The sequence below is a fragment of the Bombyx mori genome, chromosome 23 (assembly GCF_030269925.1).
Source record: "Bombyx mori chromosome 23, ASM3026992v2".
Classification (NCBI taxonomy): domain Eukaryota; kingdom Metazoa; phylum Arthropoda; class Insecta; order Lepidoptera; family Bombycidae; genus Bombyx; species Bombyx mori.
In genome coordinates, this window is record NC_085129.1 from 17735484 (window position 1) to 17752854 (window position 17371).

Sequence of the window (17371 nt, forward strand, 5' to 3'; positions counted from 1 at the left end):
GATAACCTTTTGATTCGATGAATTGTGTAATTGTTATTAGAAAACGTACTTACTTGCATTTTGAAATAGCAAAAGGGCTTTTAACATAGCATTGAATTTGTCAATAGTCAAATTGGTTTTTTCATTGGCGCGTAATGCGAACTACGTATAGTCTATGCTACAAACGTCTGAATGTGTTATCTGTGTAATGACAAAACACAAAAAAAATACCATACGACTTAAATAATAATAATATATTACTATAAAAAAAGTTGTATGTCAGTGCTTAGTAGTGTAAAGCTTAGTATTGTTTTCTTCATTATTTATTAACGAACCAAAAATTAACATTAAATACGAAATTCAGCGGAAGTTTAAAAAACAATTGATTTCAGACTTGGCAGCCGTTCGATTACGGTACACATCTTGAGACAGACGTGAAATACGAAAAAAACTTTATATAGTAGATAAGAATACAGGTTAAAAGATCTTCATCAAGCTTAATTAAATCTGAATTTTCGATTCAGCATTTGATTCAAACGAATAATGCGTATCTGATTGCAATTTCAAAATGATATTTCCAAAGGCGGTGTACGTATTTTGAATAGAATGATTGATAATAATTATTTGTGGCCAGCTTAACACATTAATATTTGTGATGTAATATGTCCTGTGAAGAAACGGTGGAATAAATTCATCGGGTTCGGTAAATATTTTAAAATTAATTACCTAGATGTGTGGACGAACTCACACCACCTAGTGTTAAGTGGTTACTGGAGCCCATAGACATCTACAACGTAAATGCACCACTCACCTTGAGATATGAGTTCTAAGGTCTCAGTATAGTTACAACGGCTGCCCCGCCCTTCAAACCGAAACGCATTACTGCTTAGCGACGGAAATATGCGGGGCGGTGGTACCTACCCGTGCGGACTCACAAGAGGTCCTACCACCAGTAATTACGCAAATTATAATTTTGCGGGTTTGATTTTTATTACACGATGTTATTCCTTCACCGTGGAAGTCGATCGTGAACATTTGGTGAGTACGTATTTCATTAGAAAAATTGGCACCCGCCTGCGGGATTCGAACACCGGTGCATCGCTACATACGAATGCACCGGACGTTTTATCCTCAAGGCCACGACGACTATCAAATTTAAAGGCTAAAGGTTAAGTTAAGATTTAAACTAGTTTTTGTTTTTAATTAATCGACGGGTGGTTTGTTCATCTGTATTCGTCAGTGACGACGCCGAGTTAACAAGATTAGTCTAGAACGTTCGAATCTCGACACAAAGGAACATTGTTTTACGTTAATTCGCGTCATCAACAACCGTGACCCTTTGACGGGTTCACACTACGAGACACTACTTCCGATTTCATTACAGCATAACGTCAAAATGTCATATTACAATCTGTGTACAATGTGAAAATTTTCTGAATTTGACCACAGACTTCATACGATAACAAAAGTTTGAAAGAATATATTATATACATATGTAGGTATATAGTTTTCTTCCGTTTGCATTTTTTTCCTTCTCTTGATTTAGTATCCTGCTCTTAATGGTTTATGGCTCTGTTTTTTAAATTTCCGTGAAATGAGTCGTTAAATGAGGATGCAAATTTGTTTAAGTTTCGGGTATACGAAAAAGGGAAGATCTTCCGCCGTGCGGGCAGTAGATAGGAAAGAAACCTCTCCGCACTGCGCAATATATAAACTATTGAAACTTAAAATTCAAATGCACACGATAATTATCTAAATTACATGCTTTTTTACGAGTGTCTTTTTTGCCAATTTTTCATTAACCTTGCACGTTTTGAGATCGTTGTAATTGAACATTATTTCTCGACGAGCCTCAGACTTTGTACTCACGATTAGCGTAGGTCAGACTAGGCTATATTTAGATAACGCGATTTGTTCCAAACACTAAGCGGACTTTCAGGATCGAATTGAACGGGGTGGCCATCACGGAACACAAATTATTTTGACATACGTCTAAATTACGCTTTTTTTTTCAACAAGAGAAAATCGCCGGATCCCGATCCGCGCAGCATTTGAAGCTCAATTAAAAACATCGAACTGTTGTTGATACTAATAGCAAATAAAACAGACCTTTAATAACAAAGATAAAAGACGCGTGTTAAGCGAAATGTCGCTTAAACCGAATAACCTTTCACCCCTCGTTATAATACGGTGTGATTATTGCGAGTTTTTTTACGTTCCCGATAGCGTAAAAGTTAACTCAGATTAGTATGAAGTTGGAACGTTTGCCTACGTTTGCCGCTAGGGGCGCTGTTCGAACTGCATACAAATTTGAGTTAACTTTAACGCTATCGAGAACGTTAAAGAGCTCGCATTAAGAACACAGATTTGTAGTAATTGATTGATTGTGTTTGCTTAAGGGTCTGAATTTTTTTTTTTATTAGGGCATGTCCAAACATCAGCAATAGAATTATTGTTTCAAATCAACACGTTACAATTGCTTACCAGTAGAGCTATGTGCGGCATATATACGATGTCGTCCTCTCTGTGGCCCTCGGACATCTCTTCCACCCAAGTCAGAGGATGCAGGGGAATCGCTGACAACGTACCGTTCGAGTTGAAGCTTTGAACTTTGTGTTCCAAAGCCTCTCTATTAAATTATACATATAATTAGTATTTAGGATCGAGATAGAATAATATTATAATGCTATATATTTTTTTAATTGCCGTTATAGGTAGACGAGCATACGGTCCACCTGATGGTAAGTGATTATCGTCGCTCATGGACGTCAGCAATGCCAGGGGCAGAGCCAAACCGTTGCCTACCATTGGTACGCTACGCAAGCCTCGTTTGAAGAAGGACATGTTATAGCGCTCGGGAAACGCCGTGGAGGGGAGCTCATTCCATAGCCGAATGGTACGTGGCAGAAAAGAACTTCAGAACTGAATTGTCGATGGACGCAATGATTCCAGATAATATGGATGAACTCTGCTGCGATAGCGGGAGGTGCGATGATAAAAAGGAGATGAGGGGATCATATGGATATTTGGGAAAAAATCCTTGTTCATAAATAGTACATAGTTTTAACTAGTGGCAGGGCATCTTATGAGCCCGCACGGGTAGATATCACCATCCTGCCTATTTCTGCCACGAAACAGTAATGCGTTTCGGTTTGAAGGGTGCACGTTGCACTGGGTGGTAGAATTTACTTTGATGATGTCTATGGACTCCTATGACCACTTAACATCAGTTAGGCCATAAGCTCGTCCACATATCTAAGCAATAAAAAAAGCTAACCTGTACACGTAAGGCCCGACTTCCTGGAGCTTAATTTTCTCATCCTTCCCAGCCAGGTACTCTTCAGAATTAGTCACGTTGAACAGAAAGACCCTCGTATAAAGCTGGACTTCAGGTTTCCTCCACATCTCGAAGATTTCGCCCCCATCCTGCAGAAGGACTTTCTGTGGACAGAAACATGGTGTAAGGATATGTTTTTCTCAATATTACATCATTAGCTTTACCTAACCTAAACGTCAGCCCGCTGAGTTTCCCGCCGGATTTTCTCGGCGGGTCGTGATTCCGATCCGGTAGTAGATTCATTCGCGAAGCAGCTGCCCTTGAATTGTGAGGTCTCCTTTGGAGGCGCTCGGGCAGCTGTTAGCAAATCCCACCCCTCTTGGCTGAGCCTTTGCTCGCCCACCTGTCCTGGTGAAACTGGAGAGATCTCCGGGCCGTATTGTTTAAGAATGTTCTAGATGGAAAGTTTAGTTTCAGTTCACCCAATAACGAGTGCTTAAATGAGGACACATTGATATCCTAACAAATGCAATCTTTCTTTGAGATGTGAGATCGAAATCTCAATTTTATTAAAGATCAATGGTGCATGCGACCAAAATAGGCAGAATGGTAGCCACAAATGACTACATAATACCATTAGTTACATTTTTTTTTGCTACCTATGCTGATAGCCTTGAGAGGCTACTTCAGCTTTACCCTAGCGAGTAGGTGAGCTCACGGGGCTCAAACCGGAAGTGTTGCTAACACTGGCCCTAGCAAGAACAATCTACCACCGGATCCTAAACGCGACCCACTAAGAAGATCCGGCGAGAAACTCAGTGGGCTATCAGCAATTATGCAAATTTATAAAATTTAGTTGTGGTCATACATTCCGTTTATTTATGCCGGGAAATCTTCGAAGCTTGGGTCATACGTATTCACGTCTATGAGCCATGGTAACTATGTACCAATTGAGAGCTTATCGAAGCTGAAGCTTTTCTCGTACAAAGCATACCCCTCTTTTTGCCCGGCAGCCGAAGCTTTTTACCGGTGGTAGGACGTGTTGTGAGTCCGCAGGGTAGGTACCACCGCCCTGCCTATTTCTGCCGTGAAGCAGTAACGCGTTTCGGTTTCAAGGGCGAGGTAGCCATTGTAACTATACTGAGACCTTAGAACTCATATCTCAAGGTGGGTGGCGGCATTTACGTTGTAGATGTCTCTGGGCTTCGGTAACCACTTAGCACCAGGTGGGTTGTGAGCTCGTCAACTCATCTTTGCAATAAATAAAAAGCTCCTACGAGATTTCCGCGTCAGAGGGTATATTGATGGCCGAAAATGTCCTAAATAAAAAATAGAATTATATCGACGATAAGGCTATTAGGTTTAAGAGACATTTTTTGCAATTTTACGGGAGAGTCATTTAAACTTTATCGTAAAAAAAATTCGTAACAAAAAAATCTTCTTCAGTTATTCAAACGTGGTAAACATAATTGAAGTTCAATTAAAAAACATCGAATTGTCGATGGCAATAGCAAATGAAAGGGACCTTTAATTACAAAGATAAATGTCGCGTGTTAATCAAAATGTCGCTTAAATACAGTCTTTCGCCCGTCGACTTAAGATCCAAATTACCTGATTAAACAGAAAGTTGTATGGCTTCACGAACAGTATAAAGCATCCTATTGAGAGGGCTATAAATCCCAGCATAAGAAGGATGAACAGACCTGAAAGAAACATAAATACACACATTAATGTCAAATGTAAATATATATCCTACTGGTGGTAGAACGTCTTGTGAGTCCGCACGGGTAGGTATAACTACCCTGCTTATTTTTGCCGTGAAGCAGTAATGCATTTCGGTTTGAAGGGTGGGGCAGCCGTTGTAACTGTACTTGAGATCTTAGAACTTATATCTCAAGTTTGGTGGCGCATTTAAGTTGTAAATGTCTATGGCTCTAGTAACTCCACTTAACACCAGGTGGGCTGTGAGCTCGTCCACCCATCTAACCAATAAATAAATAAAAACTTCACGAGATGTAAGCGTCGATTTTTTTAATTACTCACGACTGTGCTAATCTTAAGCTATCAATCATAACAATAATGAAAAACTTAATTAAATATAATGATCAATCATGTCTCGCGGATTTCTCGCGTACTAAGACTAATTCAAGTTATTAACACGTTGACTGTTACGTAGGTCACCAGTGCCCTACGCGGCGCACTGAAGGAATTATCTCGATTTCTGTTACTAAGCGTCTGGATTGCCTAAAGGACATGGGCCATTTTCGGTCCAGCTACTCGTGCTCTGAAGGACATTAATGAATTATCTATAGAAAAAAACATTTCATTTTTACATACTTATTATAAAATTTAAGGGTACTTTAATGGTGGGGTATTTAAAAACATCAATAATTACCATGATTAAGCTACATTGATAATATTGAAGGAGTTGACATAGGTAAAATATTTATAAGCAATTCACATTAAATCTTCTTAAAAAAACATTACGTATATTGCAAAAAACTAGCAAAATATATTAACATAATTAATTAATGGATTTTAAAATTAATGTAAAATACTATATCTTGATCTTAAGCAAAAAAAAAACTACGCTTGTTTAATGTTTATTGACGTTTTTACATTTGATCACTCGTGCGCATTGTGGATATTAGTGTTTCGTTGCGATATACCTGCTTATTATATTTTGTTGTAATATAAAGTATAGAGTAATATAAATAATATTTATGCTGATGATGATGTTAAAGTGTCAGTGTATTGACAGCAAAATCATGTGATATAACCTAAAATTCTTTTTTTTATTGCCTTTGTAGGCAGACGAGCATACGGCCCACCTGATGGTGAGTGGTTACCGTCACCCATGGACTTCAGCAATGCCAAGGGCAGAGCCAAGCCGCTGCCTACCGCTTAATACTCTCCACAAGCCTCGTTTGAAGAAGGACATGTCATAGCGCTCGGGAAACACCGTGGAGGGGAGCTCATTCCATAGCCGGATGGATGGATGGATGGATTCTTATCTTATTTTTTAAATATCTCTGTATCTCCATAAATCATATTAATTTTAATTTGTTTATAATAAAAAGGATATATAGTCTGTTATTTAAACTTAATTTCATTACTGTCTTTGAACTTCGTTTAGTGGGCCGTGCAATGTATGGAGAGTGGGCCCATGTCCTTTGCTTTTTTATGTTAACTAGTGCTCGCCCTGCGGTCAAAATTCGATCTTACTTATCAATTTAAATTATAAGATTGGACATTATTATGGTTCTATCGTCAAAGACTTTATTAATTCTATGATCACAGATTTCGCCAAGTCTACACTATAGAGAAAAAATATTAAAGATAAACAATATTAATCTATTTTCAATTTAACCACAGACTTACACAATAAACAAAAGAGTATTTAAGGGTATGTGTGTGAAATACATGGTAGTGTGCGTAATGTTTTTTTTAATTGATTTTATGTACTTTTTATGCATAATTTAAAAACAATAGTATTCTGCACTCCTTCACTAGAAATGTTATACTCCTCCGTCCGCGTCATTTTCGTAAAAAGGGCTACAAATTTTTTGCTTCACGTATTAATATATACAACTAGCTGTACCTGTAACTAGGGCATTTAAAATTAACATTATTATTTCTCACCCCCACAAAGATTCTCATAATGAACGCCCCTGCAACTGCTGTAGGGAGTCCAACACTCATATAAATATTAGCCTATCCATTAAGTACATGTATTTTCTACATGGATACCAAGTTTCAAGCCAATCGGATGCATGGTTCAGTAGTTATAACGGAACATCCGTAAAAACCACTGTAGATTTATATATTAGTAGTAGACGTACCTATGTTTTAATATTTTAGGTCTCATAAGAATAGATTCATTCTAAGTATCTTTGGATTCGTCTTTCCCCGAGTCTGCTAGATATTCTGGCGCTTTAGTAAGAAGATCGAAAAGAAAAATCGACATAATTACTTCAGTGCGCCGTGTAGGGCATCGGTGACCCACACGGCAGTCAACGTGTCAATATATTTGCAAATGATTAATCGACTTATCTACCCACCCTGCTACGACAAACATTGAAGGCTAACAACCAAACGATCTTGACTTTAGATCATCAATGATACAGCTATTAATTAATAAATATGTTTATTGCGAAAGTATCTGTGTCAGATATTCACGGCGAAACGATTGAATTGATAATGCTTATGGTAATTTGAAATGGAATTCCAGTCCTGATCGGACCACTTCAGTCCACGGTGCCATCCGCAAACGCGAGGAGTCAGGGCTGGTCCAGGATAGTCCAGGAGAAAGTTATTAAAGGAAGCCACGACCTTCAGGATTGAGGATCGACGCAAGGAGAAGGAGGTCTCACAGAAAGTCCTTTGTATATAGCCATAGAAATGTGGACATTGTCGCTTCTCACGCCGAGCAAAGAAGAGCGGCTTCAATTGCCGCATCAAGCCTCTTTCAGACTACGCTATACTATAATAGTATATAGTAGGGGCGCTGTTCCAACTTCATACAAATTTGAGTTAACTTTTACGCTATCGAGAACTTTAAAAAATCTCGCACTAAGCACACTGAAGTTGCTTTCAGACTACGCTATATAATAGTGGCATATTATTATAGTATAACAGCCTATACTTAGCGCCCCTAGCGGCAAACGTAGGCGAACGTTCCGACACCATACAAATTGTAGTTAACTTTTACGCTCTCGAGAACGTTAAAAAACTCGCACTAAGCAAGAGATAGTCGCATAACGCAGTCTACGTGTTAATCTAAAATATGTAATCAAATCTATATGTTAGTTCAGAGAAGGTTACTGTCTCGATAGAGATCACGGTCACGCGGTTACGTGATCATTACGCGAAGAATCGAGGCCCGTGTATTAAAATCGCGTATGCAATCATTTTAGATGAAGGTTGAATAAATAAATAAACAATAAGTCTTTCGATTTTTGACATGCTTTTTTTGTATTTAATTAGCTCGGTGTGTGGTTTTGTGGATTTAGTCAGGCTGACGCGGTGGTGGAGTAATTAGTGGTACTGTTGCACTGATGATCGCGGGTTTAATTTCCAGATCAGACAAACATTGTGTGACGAACAGACTTGTTGGCTTGTCTGGGCGTTAATTATCTATATATGTTTATATTTAAGCGTATATAAGTATGTTTGTTACACACTGGTACCCATAACACAAGGATTCCTAATTTGGGACCAGATGTCCGTGCGTGATTTGTCTGGCTTTCCCTGTTGTTATTGTGACGATTTTAATTTTTGGCTGTTTTTTTGTTTTGATCAAAGGGTTTTTTTAAACATGCCTTTAATGAACTTGGAAATGGCCGCGAATAAGTGCATCCATCCGAATGTGTAACAACCCTGTAACATCGACGATACTAGATTTTTTTGTTACTTAAGTGTTTGGTCGAGCTCACGGTCCACCTAGTGTTAAGTGGTTACTGGAACTAATAGACATCTACAACGTAAATGCGCCACCCACCTTGAGAAATGAGTTCTGTGGTCTCAGTATAGTTACAACGGCTGCCCCGCCCTTCAAATCGAAACGCATTACTGCTTCACGGCAGAAATAGGCAGGGTGGTGGTACCTACTCGCGCGGACTCACAAAAGGTCCTACCACTAGTAATTACGCAAATTATAATTTAGCGGGTTTGATTTTTATTACACGATGTTATTCCTGCACCGTGGTAGTCAATCGTGAACATTTGTTGAGTACGTATTTCATTAGAAAAATTGGTACCCGCCTGAGATTCGAACACCGGTGCATCGCTCAACACGAATGCACCGGACGTCTTATCCTTTAGGCCACGACGATTTCAAGTATTAAAATAAAAGTAAGTATTTAGGTAAATCTAAGTTATCAACTCCGTCCCTGGCACCCTCATCAAGTAACATGTAGAACATGTAATTTGATGAACCTATCCAGGACCGTTTCATCCAGTCTTTCTTCTTTAAAAAAAATTAACCCCAATACAATGCTTCTTAGACCTCGCTACAAGTCCGCAGACTTTGAGACTTTTTAGGAACGTATTTACTGTATTAAAGGAAGATTATTTATCTCCACTTATCAATTACCCCTACCATAGTTTCAGATTTAGAAAAAGAAAAAAATACATCTCACCTGTCGCATATTGAGATCCGAGTTGGGCATTTTTTAAACTATTGCAACGTAAATTCTCCACTTTTGTTTTCTAATACTAGCTTCTTCGTAAGATATACTTTCTGCCTGACCTTTTTAGTGACTTATTCATTCGTGTTATTTTATTAAACGATCACTTTGAAATTTAGAAAAATGAAACGATTAAAAACAATATATATATATTTTTTTCTAATATCTAATGTTCGCTGATTTTATTTTTAAAGAAATGACTAGCAACAGAACAGTCCACGAATCATTCGCAAATAAACTCACAAGCTTCGAAAAAATTCGAATACCAGCTATAAAGTATATTTATTTAACAATAGCAGTGAATACATGAGAATAAAAAAAAAACATTTATTATTTTTAATCGCAAATATGTAACACTATTGGATCTCGCATGTCGCGTGTAATCTATGGTGCGGATTGATTAAAAAAAAAAAGACAAGCTTCTCGCTCGATTCTCCAATAACGACTGTCATGACAAATTTAATAACCAAAAAAATTGAAAATATTGAACGTAAATTTTCAATGACGCGAAGTGTCTGTCAACAAAAAAAAAAAAAGAAAAATTCAGCCAACGCGAATGTATATATACAATAATACTAGCTGTACCCGTCCGCTTCGCTGGGCATTTAAAATTTATATTATTATTTCTCACCCCCCACAAAGATTCTCATGATTAACACCCACGCAACAGCTGATGTAGGGAGTCCAACAATCATATTATAAATATTAGCCTATTCATTAAGTACATGTATTTTCTACATGGATACCAAGTTTCAAGTCAATCGGATGCATGGTTCAGTAGTTATAACGGAACATCCGTAAAAACCACCGTAGATTTTTAAATTAGTATAGAGTATAGATTATAGTACTTAGTACAAATTTAAGTCACACGTTTATTTTTAACCTTTTTTTAAGGGGAAACTAAGGTTTTTTTAATTATTTTTATTGCTTAGATAGCTGGACGACTTCACGGCCCACCTGATGTTAAGTGGTTATTGGAGCCGATAGACATATACAACGTAAATGCGCCACCAAACTTTAGATATAAGTTCTAAGGTCTCAGTATAGTTACAACGGCTGCCTCACCCTTCAAGCCGAAACACATTAGTGCTTCACGGCTGAAATAGGCAGGGAGGTGGTACTTACCCGTGCGGACTCAGAAGAGGTTCTACGGTTCTACTACCAGTAAAGTTGTAAAGTGCTGCGATTAGTCATAACACAACAAGTCGTAAAATTTTAAGTTAGTTTGAATAATTATTTTATTGGTGGTGTGTGAAATCATTTGAGCGACCTTGACCCGGTGTAGTGACGCGACCGTGCCGCGGTTAAAATTCTGGTATATACCTAAATTTTTTTCTTCATAATAACATATACACATCGAAACGATTCGATGACGGAGGAAGAGTATTGAATTGTAAATATTGAAGCCGGCTTATATGGGTATTTTGTTTGTTTCTACCGCGAAGTCCGCTGGTGGTAGGACGTCTTGTGATCACGCTCTGATAGGTATCACCACCCTGCCTATTTCTGCCGTGGAGCAGTAACTCCCGATCTATTAACGGTGCTTTTAGGTACTTCAAACACCGGTCATCGTCCTCGTCGAACCCGTCGCTTGCGACGAAGGGCTCGACGGGTAAATTAACCCACAGACACCGCCCACTGATTTTCTCGCCGGATCTTCTCAGTGGGTCGCGTTTCCGATCCGATGGTAGATTCTGCGAAGCACGGCTCTTGCTAGGGTTCGTGTTAGCAACATCGTCAGATTTGAGCCCCGCAAGCTTACCGACTAGCCGGCGAATCTAGAATAACCCCTCGAGGTTACCAGAATAGGTAGCAAAAAAATAATCACATAACACGATTTCATACAACGCGGGACTTTGTAGGAACTTGTCTACCGTGTTAAAGGGGGGTTACCTTACAGTACTCGTCGTGGACGACTGTAGTCTTGTTCGCGATATGTATTATAAAGCTAACTACACTCTAATTCATATTAAAAACAAAACAGACGATACTTATATAACAATATTATAATATACGCCACATAATAACAGGAAAGGACTTTTTGGCGGAAACGCGATGAGTGAAGTTGTGTGATTTGTTTTATTTTGTCTATTTAGTGTTTCTTCAGGTTTAAATGTGTGGCTTATTAGCTGTTTAGTATCTGTGAAAGTACACAAGTGTGGGAAAATGAGACAAAGCCGCTGGACGTAGCTTCTCGGGATCCTCCAAAAAGTCCACTGAAAAATTCTCAGTAAATGACCACCATTTTACTGAGATTATATTTCATCCAATATCATCTCATCTTATCTCATCTCATTTCATTTCATGCCATGTTTCATTTCATTTCACTTCAGATTATCATTATTCATATAAAATATAATTATATATAAAAAATTAGGTATGACGCCTTTGCCTTTCGAGTTGGAAAAATAAAACTACTACTACTATAATAAACGCTATATAAAAATCGGAAAAGTCCTTTTAATTATGTTCATGATTCGCGAAAATTGAAGAGAATACCACAATAGTGTCCTGTCAGTTTTGGCGGGCTAAATGTCGCTGCCACAGATTATAACACGCTTGTTGTTTTAGTTAGACACCGCCAGTGGCTGTATGTGTCTAGTGCGCCACACCTAACGCGTATTAGATTATGATCGTTATTATTACGAACGTTTTAGCGAGAGCCAGTTTTACTAGAATTAAATCCGAAGGGATTGCTCGTTAACGCGATAGACTGGTTCTAAATCCTCTAAAGCTTATTTTAATTGAAAAATCACGCGATTTGTTCGTTGGTGCGGAAAATCCTTGGGTATGAAAATTGAATTTTATCCTTGATCCGGGTCACGTGGTGGTTAGACTCCAGTGATCATTTGAGTCGGCCCATCATCAACATTAAAAAAGAAATCATAACAAAATGATTATCGCAAAATGACGAAATGACTAATGACTAAATCGCTATAACATGTTTTTTTTTGCCCTTGTAGACAGACGACGAGCATACGGCCCACGCGATGGTGAGTGGTTACCGTCGCCCATGGAATTCAGCAATGCCAGGGGCAGAGCCAAGCCGCTACCAACCGTTTAATACTTTCCACAATCCTTAACTGAAAAAGGACATGTCCTCCTTCTTCAAACGAGGCTTGTGGAGAGTATTATCTAAGCGGTAGGCAGCGGCTTAGTTCTGCCCTGATTTTGCTAACGTCTATGGGCGACGGTAACCACTCACCATCAGGTGGGCCGTATGTTCGTCTGCTTACAAGGGCAATGAAGAAAATAATGGAGTACTTTCTTCTGTTTTTTCGAGAAAACAGGGGCATAATTAAAACTAATTTTTACAATTGAAATACGCGCATTTTTATTTTTCATTGCGTCAGCTTAGACGTTTCGAGAATACATTACGGTTTCATTGCAGAGTAATTGCGTTGTGTTCATCCGCATTTGACTATTACGGTAAACACTGGTTATTTTTCTAAATAAAAAAAGTATACATATTTCTATACGCTATGTGTATGAGAATTTGTATATAGATATATGTTGTGTACTTTTTATATTATTACTAGCCGTACTCGTCCGCTTCGCTGGGCATTTAAAATTAATATTATTACTTATTGTCATTATTATTAGGGAGTCCAACGCTGATATAAATATTAGCCTATCCATTAAATACATGTATTTTCTACATGGATACTAAGTTTCAAGTCAATCGGATGCATGGTTCAGTAGTTATAACGGAACATCCGTAAAAACCACTGTAGATTTGTATATTAGTATAGAGTATAGATTATTTATTTATTTAGTTGCAGCAACAAAGTGATCATCATTACAAAACATTGACAAATTGACAGTAAGTACATGACAGATGTCACCTCAATCATAGATGCAAGTCTCGAATATAATATTAAGTGTATAATCTATGGATGCAAGCGACAGTGCAATAGTTGACAAATAAGATATGACCTAAAGGTATCTGTCACCATGTCATAAAAAAAATATATGCAATAGTTGACAACATCATGAAATTAAAAAAGCAAAAATACAATGAGTAATTTCAAGAAACACAGAATACTACTTTGTCATTAAGCAACATAACATTTAATATTTACACTCATTAGAAACTAAAGCTTGAAATGAAACTTTGAAATCATTGATTAAGAAATGATAGTATGTACGTTTATGTATATCTACTGTGTGTGTTTTTTGTATTTACTGGCGGTAGGACCTCTAGAGTCCGTACGGGTAGGTATCACCGTCCTGCCTATTTCTGCCGTGAAGCAGTTATTCGTTTCGGTTTGAAGGGCGGGGCAGCCGTTGTAACTATACTGGGATCTTAGAACTTATATGTAAAGGTGGGTGACGCATTTACGTTGTAGATGTCTATGGGCTCGAGTAACCACTTAACACCAGGTGGGCTGTGAGAACATCCACCCATCTATTAAAAAAAATAGATTATTATTAATTTATTATTTCTCAAAAGGGAATGCATCTACCACAGGACTCTGCACCACCCTTGGTTGACTGATAAAGAATGACTCAGGCTTTAAGGTCTGCCACTGTACTTTTGTGCATAAAGTCAAATAAATAAGTAAATTTACCCAGACGTTTCGTTTCCCACGGAACGTGCTCACGAAAACTGTATTCACAATGTCGGAAACGATTTAATAGAAATAAAAACTGCGTAATTAAGCCGTAAAGTGCTTTTAACAAAAACCGCTTTAGAACCCAATGTTACAAAGGTTACAATATTTATGTACGACACCAAATTAAGTATCTAGCATTCATTACGGATCCTTCGATCCATTAACAGTGCTTTTAGTTACCACAAGCACCGGTCACCGTCCTCGTCGAACCCGCCGCTTGCGACGAAGGGCTCGACGAGTGAATTAACCCATAGACACAGCCCACTGAGTTTCTCGCCGGATCTTCTCAATGGGTCGCGTTTTCGATCCGCTGGTAGTTTCTGCGAAGCACTGCTCTTGTTAGGGCTAGTATTAGCAATACACCCGGTTTGAGACCCGTGAGCTCACCTATACGCCAAGAAGAAACTGATATAGCCTCTCAAGGCTATCAGCATAGGTAGGAAAAAGACAAAATCAAGCACAGATTAACATTTGCATGTCGGATATAATAATATCGTGTCGTACTAATCACGTTGTTTCAAAGACTTCCTATGTTATTTAAATGTCAGCCGTGAACTTGGCGCGCTAAACGTTCACAGCCAGTCCGGTCACGCGAGAATGTCATAATTAGTGCATTGCCGATGGTGTCTCACCGTGACTTCCACTACGAAGGACCTTGACGACGAAGGGGTGTGACATCGTGTATTGCATTGACATTGTGAGGTTTATATTGTTTGTGTTTTTCTACATAAGCTGATGGCTTTGAGATTGGCCAGCGTAACCCTAACAAGTAGGTGAGTTCACGGGACTCCAACCTGACGACGTTCCTTACACTAACTCTAGCAAGAGCAGTGCTTCGCAGCATCTACCATCGGATCGGAAACGCGACCCACTGAAACGATTCGGCGGGAAACTTAGTGGGCTGTGTCTGTGGGTTAATTTACTCGTCGAGCCCTTCGTCTCAAGTGACGGGTTCGACGTGAACGATGACCGGTACTTGAGGTGACTAAAAGCACCGTTAGTAGATCGGGAGGTTCCGAAATGACGTGTTTTGGGTGACGTCGACTTTTTAATATTCGGTCCGCAGGATCGTAGGGTTGTAGGTTTAGGTGACTGAACGGTTGAACAATAAGGGCGTTCAGACTACAGAAGAAAAAAAAGGATACCCGCAAATTATTTGGGAATTCTGACGATAGATCGCGTAGCCCGCAGTGTATTCTGCCGTTACGTAGCACATTGGCGCGAATTAAGACGTAGACAATAGTGATTGTGGAACTTTTAGATTCTATATGTAGTACCTATACTTTTTGTAACTATACTGAGACCTTAGAACTTATATCTCAAGGTGGGTGGCACGTTTACGTTATAGATGTCTATGGGCTCCAATAACCACTTAACACCAGGTGGGCTGTGAGTTCGTCCAACCATATAAGCAATAAAAAAAAGTAATCGTGGAGTCTTAAGAACTCAGTGCGTTTCTAGAGATCTCTTTTATCTCGCACCATCTGGCTTTGGAATGAACTTTCCTCCGCGGGGCTAACCAAGCACTTTAACATGTCCTTCACCTATTCTCTGGTAGTCTAAGGGGTTATTCTATTCGTGGACTTATAGGTGAGCTCACGGGCTCGACTTGAGAAAATTTGCTAACACTGGCTTTAGCAAGAGCAGTGCTTCGCAGAATCTATTGGATCGGAATCGCGACCCACCGAGAATATATGGCGAGGAACTCAGTGGGTTATATCTCTGTTCTCTCTCAACTCTTCGTCGAGAGTGGATCCGGGTATTCTGACAAGACGTGCTTTGTGTGACGGCAGTTTTGCGTGGACCCGTCGCCTGGGTCGCATATGGAGAGAATTCAGATGTAGGCAGTGGCTTGCTGTGCCCTTGGAATCGCTGATGTCATACTCTTGATCAAAGAGCCTCATGTTCGACCACATAATTACCCCTTAATTAAACTTTAATGTGAACGTATAAAACTTAATTATGATTCATAAATTCATTGTAACGTGCCTTCTAGTAAAACAAATACAAGATGCATGACGTAAACGACCACAAGTCCAGTATCGAATTAATTTTAACTTAATTTAATGTATGAAGTCTGTCAGAATTTTCCATCAATCAAGGTTTTTTTTTTACTTTTAGATAAAAATAGCTTTTAACATGTTTACGCGGCATTTAACGGAGTAAACAACATGTAAACATAATCTATTTTCGGTGTTTGTATGTTTTTGTTTGCTTGTTTAGATCGTAAACGGGTCGTTTTCAAATTTGGGGCCAAAAGTTGATTTAATTCTCATAAATTTTTTTCCCTTTCTATCAGCCCATGCACGTCCACTGCTGGACATAGGCCTCCCCCAAGCCTCGCCACAAAGACCGGTCCTGCGCTGCCTGCATCCAGCGGATCTCCGCGAACCTCAATAGGTCGTCGGCCCACCTTGTGGGAGGCCTACCCACGCTACGTCTCCCAGTACGCGGTCGCCACTCAAGAACCTTCTGGCCCCAACGGCCATCTGTTCCGCGAGCAATGTGTCCTGCCCACTGCCACTTCATTTAATTTAATTCTCATAATGTTACCGTAATTATGAGTACAGTAAATTTATTGTCACGACAACAGGCACGTGGTCCTATAACTATATATTCGTAAAAACTGTTAAATTAGGAGTTATACATTAAAAACTACCCCAAATCACTGGTATCGCTGGTTCGATATTCAAATTCTAACTTGTTTTCTATTTTTCCAGTAATGCCTGTTGAAATTCGGCATATTTATTTAATCAGTGCAATAATAAAAGAAAACTAACTCGATATTAGAACATTATTAAAAACAAACGAAGTACGATTCCTAAGCTTTTAAAAAAAGTTCCTATTTAAATTGTCAACCGTGTTGGCGTTATCAAATGCGTAAAATGAAAAATATAGTTAAATGAATATTATATAATATTATCAATAAACCAGTGATTGACTTGATTGTGATGAAGCATTTTTTTTATTCTGAACACGCCTAAATACAAAAAAAATATATATGAAAAATTAGAGAAAGTTTAAATTCATGAAATCGTTACATTTTTGGCACAAAATTTAAAAAGGCCCAAATATTGAAAGGCGTTTTGAACAAAATTCATATGATTGAACCGCTCAAATGCATTTAGAATATTTTATGGGTTAAGAGCCGATTGCTTATTTATTGAAACTAGTGGTCTCCCGTTAATCGAAATTCGACTATCTCTTTCTCTCTTTCTCTCTTCGATCGGTCCCTCACTGCTGAGGATCGTGACTCCGCCCGATTTCGTCAACCAACTGTCTCCATCGATCCCGCTCTGCAGCCCGGTGGA

At 38.8% G+C, this 17371-nt stretch overlaps 1 protein-coding gene and 1 long non-coding RNA gene across 8 annotated transcripts in view; one reads left to right on the top strand and one right to left on the bottom strand.

Moving 5' to 3' along the window:
* The window catches only part of LOC101740110 (scavenger receptor class B member 1), a 105244-nt gene that overhangs the window by 11182 nt on the left and 76691 nt on the right, over positions 1-17371 (bottom strand). For 5 of the 7 annotated variants that reach the window (XM_062675348.1, XM_038019253.2, XM_038019255.2 and 2 more), the window contains 3 exons: positions 4868-4959; positions 3257-3420; positions 2464-2608 (listed from right to left, as the gene is read on the bottom strand). In XM_062675348.1, coding sequence (XP_062531332.1) covers positions 2464-2608; positions 3257-3420; positions 4868-4959 — 401 coding nt within the window. Of the gene's footprint in view, positions 1-2463; positions 2609-3256; positions 3421-4867; positions 4960-9396; positions 9644-9710; positions 9887-17371 lie in introns of those variants that run through there. The other 2 variants (XM_062675349.1, XM_038019254.2) reach the window with 2 other exon arrangements.
* LOC134201135 (uncharacterized) lies at positions 174-17016 on the top strand. The gene is made up of 3 exons (XR_009976337.1): positions 174-682; positions 3309-3439; positions 16360-17016. It is a non-coding gene; the product is annotated as an uncharacterized LOC134201135 (long non-coding RNA).